The sequence below is a fragment of the Electrona antarctica genome (assembly GCF_951216825.1).
Source record: "Electrona antarctica genome assembly, chromosome: 22".
Lineage (NCBI taxonomy): Eukaryota > Metazoa > Chordata > Actinopteri > Myctophiformes > Myctophidae > Electrona > Electrona antarctica.
Genome location: NC_136805.1, coordinates 16,419,384 through 16,428,161, shown reverse-complemented (window position 1 = coordinate 16,428,161; position 8,778 = coordinate 16,419,384). Strand labels below are relative to the sequence as shown.

Genomic DNA, 8,778 nt, shown 5'->3' with positions numbered 1-8,778 from the left:
TATTTTTGATAATTTTGTGTGACGCTGTAGTATGATATTGATGGTATGATCAAGTACTGTAGTAGGGCATTCATTTATACAAAACAACACAAAAAGTTAAAACATGGAGATGATGTTTCTGCCCAATGGTGTCGATATAGTGTTTTGACTCTGTATCCTGACTCCTGAATAGGTGTTACCGTGTTGACATTGAGACTATACTATTGCAGACGTCTAATTTCTCTTTTGGGTCTTGAGCTAAAAACCACTGGTCCACTGTAGACAATCATGCAGCCTAGTCGCTGCCTTTAGTCCCCGTATCTGACCGGGGTTATGACCAGCGGAGCACTGTCGTCCACCCCACAGTAGAAGTATGGGTAGAGGGTTCCAGTGAAGGTGTAGCCAGTGAAGGAGTGGATGTGGGACTTGGAGTCGACGTCATAGAATGACACCTGTCCTCCCTCGTAGTCCACAAACACGCCCACCTTCCGGAGCTTACGCGGGAAGAGCAGCACGGGAGGGTCCGTGCTGGCCTTATAGCTGTCACCCAGCTCTATTGTCCAGTAGCCGTGTTCGGGCGATATGGGGAACGACTTTCTCCTGTCTATGGACTCCCTGACCACCCCTAGAGCCCATTTCTTCTTCTTCTCCACCTGCACCTCGTAGTAAAACTTCCCAGAGGAGCAGCCCTCTGCCGCGACGACGGACGCGCCCAGAAAACCGGTGAACCGTTTCTGGTTGAAAGGCTTCTTCAGCCACTTTCCCTCTCTCGCCTCCTTGCGGTTGTCGGAGAGGGTGAGCGAGCGGTGCGCTGTGTCGGGGTCGAGGGTCACATCCACAGCGAACTGCTGCACCCACCTCAGCTTCTGGTCGGGGAATTTCTCCATCTCCTTGTTGAGCCTGTCTTCCAGATCGGAGAGCTCCCTCCTCGCAGTCAGCTCCAGCTCGCCCACGGCGCTCCTCAGGGACTTCCGGATGTTCTCCTCGTCCTCGCACAGGTTGCTCCGGGCGCCGACATCGGGCCAGTCGTTGACGTGCGGGAGGTCGTAGAGGGACCGCGAGTTCCGCAGGACGCGGAAAGGGTCATCGTTCTGCGAGAGCTCTGCCAGTTCGTCGCCTCTCTGCCGCAGGGCTTTGATCTCCAGCTGCAGCCCCTTGATGAAGCCCTCCGCTCTCCGCTCCACCGCTTTCTGCTTCTTCTTGATCACCCACATGAGCTCCGACCGGCTCCTCTCCGCGGTGGCGACGAGGGCGTTGAAGACCTGTATGGTGTCCGTGATGTCTCTCTCCATGTCCTTCCTGCAGAGCTCCACCGAGTACTTGATGTCCTGGACCTTCTGCTTGCACTCCTGCATCATCTGCTGCACCTTGAAGTGAATCCTTCGGAGCTGGGCCTGCCTCTCCCCGCACTCCATCTCCAGCAGGATGGCGTTGTGCGTGTTGTGGTCCTTCTCGAGGCACAGGTGGCACACGCACTTTTGGTCGGTCCTGCAGAACCAGTCCAGGAGGATGTGGTGCTCCGGGCACATCCGGTCCTCCAGCTTCTCGGCGGGGTCGATCAGCGCATGTCTCTTCAGGCCAGCCACCCTGCGGTGAGGGATATGGGACCATATGAACATTTCATATCATGATTATTGTAACCAAATGATTGCGATCTACGATATTATTGCGATAATCAAAATATGCTTAAAACTGCCACTTTTGTTAACCACTTGAACCCCAGGCTTCTGCCCCTATTCTGGGGCAGAACGTTTGGCAAAAATAGCAGACCTACAAGCTCACAATGAGTCGTGTTGCAATGTGTTGTGAGCTTGTAGATCTCCTATTTTTGGCAAAGAGATTTGGTATAGAGGGAAGAAAAGACATCCAGACATCAAGTACATTCTTTTCAGGTCCGTTTTACCAATTCTAGAGGGTTTTAATTTAAGCGGCACCGGATATGCAGCTGAATTGATCATGACGGAGGACTATTTCATGATAAATGCATTTTTTTAGCATGGTGAACAATAAATAACGACGACGTTGATTATCGTCCCATCCCTACCTACGGTGCGGCTCCAGGTGGACGTCGCAGAAGTACGTCAGACACTGCAGGCAGAACTTGGCGGCGCTGAGCCTCCTCCAGGTGCAGATGTCGCAGGAAGGGTCGTCCCCGCCGCGCTTGCCGTCGCTCCGGTCCCTCATCCCTTTGAACTGGTCGGAGAGCTCCCTGATGGTGGTGTTGGTCTTCAGCTCAGGCCTCATGGTGAACACCTGCGTTATTTATGAATTTAGTTTTAGTCAGTCTTTTGAATAGATTTTCATTTAGTTTCAGTTATATTTTTGTCATCTGAAAAGGTTTTAGTTTTAGCCGGCTAAATAAATCTACAGTTTTGTGGTGGGCCTTGCATGCTGAAGATAGCCGATCTACAAGCTTGTAGACCCGATCACAACCAAACATAAAATGACTTGTCTTTTAGTTCTACTGGATCTCTTCTCCACTAGTCCTTCCCTGACATTTTAGTCTAGTTTTTAATTAGTTATCATTTTGTTTTCGTCTGTGAAAAAAGGTACTGTAGTCGACGAACACTTTTCGTCACAGTTTTGGACGGTCGACGAAATGAACACTGGGTGAACGAACACCTGCTTGCAGAGCGGGCACTGGCAGCTGTCAGAGTTGTCCCAGTATCCACCGAGGCAGGCCTTGCAGAAGTTGTGTCCGCAGGCGATGGACACGGGCTCCGTGAACACGTCCAGGCAGATGGAGCACTGGAACTGCTCCTCAGACAGCAGGCTGCTGCAGCTCTCCATATCTACAACATGACATAAAACCAACATAACTTCCTGGAAAGTGTTTTTGGCATTCCTATTTCCCTCCACGATAAGACACACACAGGCTATCTGTTCTCCTTGCAATTATAGATAAAGGTGCCAAGTCTTTTTAAAACAGAGATAGACTGACTTATTTATTTATTATAGAATGCCCGAAACAGTAGAACTTTGTTACCTTTGTTTCAGTCTAAGCAGGGACTCAAAGGGGATCTCTTAATGACAAAGACGACTTGCAAAAGAAATGTTGCACACTTGCACTTTATAAAGAGCAACTTCCTGACAGTGTGCAGGTGCTCTTCTTTGTCATTCAGAGATCCCCTTTTGGATGTATGCATTGTCCTACGCACCTGTCACCAACCAACCTTTTGAGGTATTCTAAAAAGTCTAGGAATGGACAAAATAGCCCTGGCTGCTGTTTAACACAGAGTGCAAATATTTGCCTACACACAGTTGACCGTCGACTCACCTGAGTGAGCGAACACAAGCTCGCACTCTCACACTGCGTCCGATTGGTGGAGTTGCCCTCTGGTCAGTTTATTTTAAACTGTCTCCTTCTTGTGTCTTCTTCCACTTCTCACCACGTCCTTCTGTCACCTTGCTCTGCTTTTTACTGTGCAGCAGTGATGATGACCGGCGTTGCCAGTTGCGAGATAAACAAGTAGTTACGACAGCAAGCCCGAAAGAAGCAGAAAAAAGTCTGCATGGTATCGACTAGTTGAAAATATGCGATCTACAAGTTCACAACATTATGCGAGGCATCACATTGTGAGCTTGTAGATCAGCTATTTAAAACATTTTACATTATAATATTTGGAATATATTTTAACATATTTTTCATCGACACAAATCTTGTATTTGGGGTTTCCAATTGGTGGGTGGGTCCGTCATCAAATACAATATTACCGTATTGTGCCGAATATAAGACTACTCTGATTATAAGACGATCACCATTTTTCAAGACTCATTTGTGGAAAAAGAATATTGAATGTCAAATATTATAATACGATAGCCTACGACTCGTTTTTTAGGATATTTCCATTGGAACAATAGGGTAATTAGGGGTTTCCTTGACATGAAAATGTTTGAAAACCAATTTATTTAAACAAGCAAGCGCAAATACAGCAACAGCACTTTAGAAACAAAACGCCCCAAAAGTCGCTTATAATAAGTGGACCAGGCAACATGAACGCAGACCATGACATGACTCATCAACTATGTTGTAGATCAAGTTTGTTTATCTGTCATCATGTAACCCTTGCCATAGTTGTGTTTTGCCAACCTAACCAGTGAGTTGTGTAAAAGGCCCTCATCAGTGGTGGAATGTAACTAAGTACATTTACGTAAGTACTATACTTAAGTAAAATGTTGAGGTACTTGAGTACATCTAATCTCCAATACTTGTACTTCTTCTCCACTACATCTCAGATCCAAATATTGTACTTTTACCCCACTATACATTTATTTGAAATCTTTAAAACTAGTTACTTTACAGATTTGGATTATTTGAACAAAACATACATTACCACTTCAGCCCTATATGTAGGCCTATATTTTGGCCATTTGAAAATAGCCGATCTACAAGCTCACAATGTGTCACATTGCGACACATTGTGAACTTAGGTCTATTTTCAAAATATTTCTATACATTTGAAAACTTGAAATATATATGGGACGTTCTGCATGAGTACTTTTACTTTTGGTACCAATTGATGCCAATATATTTTTCTACCTTTACTCATGTTGAATTCCGAACTTTTACTTACTACTCTACATTGACTTTCAGTATAATCCAAGTACAGTTGCCACTCGGATCCATTTGACTAAGACTAAGGGGTTTAAGAGGTTAATGCACAGACATTCATTGAACAGTCCTCATTCCAAATGAACTGCGTGAAGTGGAGGTATCGTAGGCATGCAGTTGGGATGGGTCCCAGAAAGCATAGCATACTGCAGAGGGCCGAGGCACTTCTGAAACACTTATGGCCTCACTCAGACCTTTAAAACATTGATGCATGCTTGTTGTATGAATATTGTGAGTGTCATGGCCGCCCCAATGCATTTCCAATGGAAGTCACATGGTTTGTAGTCCACATTTTGGACTACAAGCTGTTGTATGGCTTTCCCCTCCCCCTCATACAACACAAATGTTGTGTCAAACCATGTGACTCCCATTGTAAATGCATTGGGGCAAGCTGTGTCACACCCTTTGTATACAACAAGTATACAGCAATCTGTTGCGACCGTGTGAGTGAGGCCTATGGCTGATTTATACTTAAGTTTGGTGCACAGAAACTATCACCTACTATACCTACAGTACAAGCTCACGACACTTGACATCTAGTTTTGGTGAGCGACACTGGAACTGACCCTGGCAGGCCTTATACCCTCCCAAATATGAGACCAGTGACTGAGAGTATAGGCATAACTAAGTACATTTTACTTAGGTACTGTATTTTTTGGTAACCAATTTATTGAAAACCCCCAGTGTCAATTGTCTAAATGTACTCCTGGGCGCTACGGTCCCTCTGTCAACCTGGGGAGAGCAACGGACTGACCTCATGCTTCCTTCAATGCATGAGGAGTCCAAACCGCTTATTCTCACCTAATGAGGACGTTTCCCCGGTTGGACGTATCGCACGGAAGGAATACGTTATTCCAACCAGTTCCTTTCCCCTCCATCAGGCAACTCGACTGGCCAGGGGGAGGCAGTTTAGAGACCAGGATTACTGCATGTTTTTTGTGAGGGTACGGGTACCTAGTACCTACCCTAGGCCGGGGACACAGAGAGAACATGCAAACTCCACACAAAAAGGCCCTTTGCCAACCCCTATAGGGTATGGGCACTGATGATGCCCACAGTGTCCCCAGTGGGAATCGAACCCAGAACATTCAAGTTGTGAGGCGACAGCGCTACCGACAGCAGGCGCCACCATGCCTCATGAGGTATTCTTACTTAAGTTAAGTATTTCCATTTTTATACACCACTAGCCTACATCTCAGAGAGATCGATTACTGAGAGATTCATAATGTCTACTTTTATTTTGGTAAGGATTATATTGATGCCAAAACATTTACACTTTTATGTACACTACACATCTTATATCTCTCCCACGCTTTATTTTGTTTTCTTGTCTTTGTTTAAAATATTATAAAAACCTGTGGACAAAGAAATGATATTTGAAAAATGTCCGTAAATGAAGAACATTTAAAAAATCACACCTGTGTGAACTGAGTGGTGCAACTCCGTGTGGGGGTCCCCGGTGGGTCCCCGGAACTTCCAGACCCACAGGAACGCGCCCAGGGTGACAGCCCGGTTCTGGCGAGCTGTCCCGCGTCTGAAACGGTCGAGAAATGACAGAGTTACTGTGTGGAGGAATTAGCAGACACCTCTCCCTCTCTCTCTCTCTCTCTCTCTCTCTCTCTCTCTCTCTGTAATTAGCAGGCAACAGTGCAACACTATCTCTCTCTCTCTGTTTCTAGTACAACAGCGCCACTTTTGCCTCTACTGGTACTCATGTACGTGGACATATGCACCCATATAGGGACATTCCTGTTCCTTGGAGTGGTTGCACCACTCAAAAATAAAGTATGAAGGAACAGTGGGTGGCAGCGGTGGCAGGTTGGTGCCTTGCATGGTTTCCTCCGCCACCGGTGTGTGTGTGTGTGTGTGAATGGGTGAATGTAATACACAATCTATGTAAAGCGCCTTGGATAAAGGCTATATAAATGCATCATGGTAACGCTTCATTTTACGGTACGGTAATTACCAGGTAACTACCAGGTAATTACCTGGTAATAATAGGTAAGTACCTGGTATTACCTGGTAACAACCAGGTAGTAGTTATAAGTATTTACCCATTAATTACCTGGTAATTACATGGTAACTTCCAGATACATTACTCAGTAATTACTATGTAATTACCAAGTATTACCCAGTATGTATAACTATTTACTGTATAATCTCTTGGTAATTATATGGAACTTACCATGGTAAATGACACACTGGTTGCCAGGTAATTACCAAGTATGTTCCTGACAATTACCTGGTATTTATACGTTTTTACTATGTAATTACCAGCTAACTACCCGGTATTTATAAGTATTTACTCTGCAACCAGGCACGATACCCTGGTTGCAGGTACTATAGGTATGTAGGTACTATAGGTATACCAAGTATTTTCAACAACTACCAGGTATTTACTCTGCTACCAGGCAAGTTACCCAGTAGGTACTAGGTCATTACCAAGTATTTTCCTGACAACTACCAGGTAATAACATGGTAACTGTATTCACTGTGTTTACATGGGTACTACCCATGAAACACGTGGGTAGTAGCCTACCAGGAAATTACCAGTTGTTACTAGGTAATTTCCTGACAACTACCATGTAATTACCTGATAGGTATCCAGTAAGAAAGGAGGAACTGTACTGTGAAAGGAAGTGTGCTTTATTTCCATGATATTACCATGTACCTACCTGGTAATTGTAGATTATAATCCTCCCCATTACCCATCAGGGTGTATTTTGAACTTTGAACTTTGAACTTTGAATTTTGAACTGGCAATAACTGTTAATTACCAGGTATTTACTGTATAAATTAACAGGTAAAACCAAGCAAGTTACCTGGTAGGCTACCCATGCGTTTACATGGGTAGTACCCATGTAAACACAGTGATTACAGTTACCATGTAATTACCAGGTATTTACTGTATAAATTAACAGGTAAAACCAAGCAAGTTACCGTGTAAGAAAGGTGGAATTGTACTGTGAAAGGAAGCGTGGTTTGTTACAGTGAAAGTACAGGGTAATATTATGGAAACAAACCACGCTTCCTTTCACAGTACAGTTCCACCTTTCTTACATGGTAACTTGCTTGGTTTTACCTGTTAATTTACACAGTAAATACTTGGTAATTAACAGTCATTGCCAGTTCAAAGTTCAAAGTTCAAAATACACCCTGATGGGTAATGGGGAGGATTATAATCTACAATTACCAGGTAGGTACATGGTAATATCATGGAAATAGAGCACACTTCCTTTCACAGTACAGTTCCTCCTTTCTTACTGGATACCTATAAGGTAATTACATGGTAGTTGTCAGGGAATGACCTAGTAACAACTGGTAATTTTCCTGACAACTACCAGGTAATTACATGGTAACTGTAATCACTGTGTTTACATGGGTACTACCCATGTAAACGCATGGGTAGCCTACCAGGAAATTACCAGTGATTATAATCTACAATTGCCAGGTAGGTACATGGTAATATCATGGAAATAGAGCACGCTTCCTTTTACAGTACAGTTCCTCCTTCCTTACTGGGTACCTATCAGGTAATTACATGGTAGTTGTCAGGAAATGACCTAGTAACAACTGGTAATTTTCCTGACAACTACCAGGTAATTACATGGTAACTGTAATCACTGTGTTTACATGGGTACTACCCATGTAAACGCATGGGTAACCTACCAGGAAATTACCAGTGATTATAATCTACAATTGCCAGGTAGGTACATGGTAATATCATGGAAATAGAGCACGCTTCCTTTTACAGTACAGTTCCTCCTTCCTTACTGGGTACCTATCAGGTAATTACATGGTAGTTGTCAGGAAATTACCTAGTAACAACTGGTAATTTCCTGGTAGGCTACTACCCACGTGTTTCATGGGTAGTACCCATATAAACACAGTGAATACAGTTACCATGTTATTACCTGGTAGTTGTCAGGAAAATACTTGGTAATGACCTAGTACCTACTGGGTAACTTGCCTGGTAGCAGAGTAAATACCTGGTAGTTTTTGAAAATACTTGGTATACCTATAGTACCTACATACCTATAGTACCTGCAACCAGGGTATCGTGCCGTAAATACTTATAAATACCGGGAAGTTAGCTGGTAATTACATAGTAAAAACGTATAAATACCTGGTAATTGTCAGGAACATACTTGGTAATTACCTGGCAACCAGTGTGTCATTTACCATGG

The 8,778-nt window shown here is 44.0% G+C and overlaps 1 protein-coding gene across 1 annotated transcript; it reads right to left on the bottom strand.

Annotated features, from left to right (window-relative positions):
- Nucleotides 1–260: 260 nt before the first annotated feature.
- LOC306915556 (E3 ubiquitin-protein ligase TRIM39-like) lies at nt 261–3,395 on the bottom strand. Its single transcript, XM_079492947.1, has 4 exons — nt 3,257–3,395; nt 2,602–2,771; nt 2,024–2,232; nt 261–1,566 (listed from the first exon to the last, which is right to left on the bottom strand). Exons 2-4 carry the CDS (start codon nt 2,767–2,769, stop codon nt 288–290), a joined length of 1,656 nt encoding a protein of 551 aa, XP_079349073.1. The 5' UTR covers nt 2,770–2,771; nt 3,257–3,395; the 3' UTR covers nt 261–287.
- Between the last annotated feature and the right edge of the window lie 5,383 nt (nt 3,396–8,778).

Excerpts from the sequence above, each read along its gene's own strand:
- LOC306915556 (XM_079492947.1), bottom strand. The coding sequence starts at position 2,769 with ATGGAGAGCTGCAGCAGCCTGCTGTCTGAGGAGCAGTTCCAGTGCTCC. Across the intron at positions 2,233-2,601 it reads AGTGCCCGCTCTGCAAGCAG|GTGTTCACCATGAGGCCTGA; the intron begins GTGTTCGTTCAC and ends TAAATAACGCAG. Across the intron at positions 1,567-2,023 it reads CACCTGGAGCCGCACCGTAG|GGTGGCTGGCCTGAAGAGAC; the intron begins GTAGGGATGGGA and ends CCCTCACCGCAG.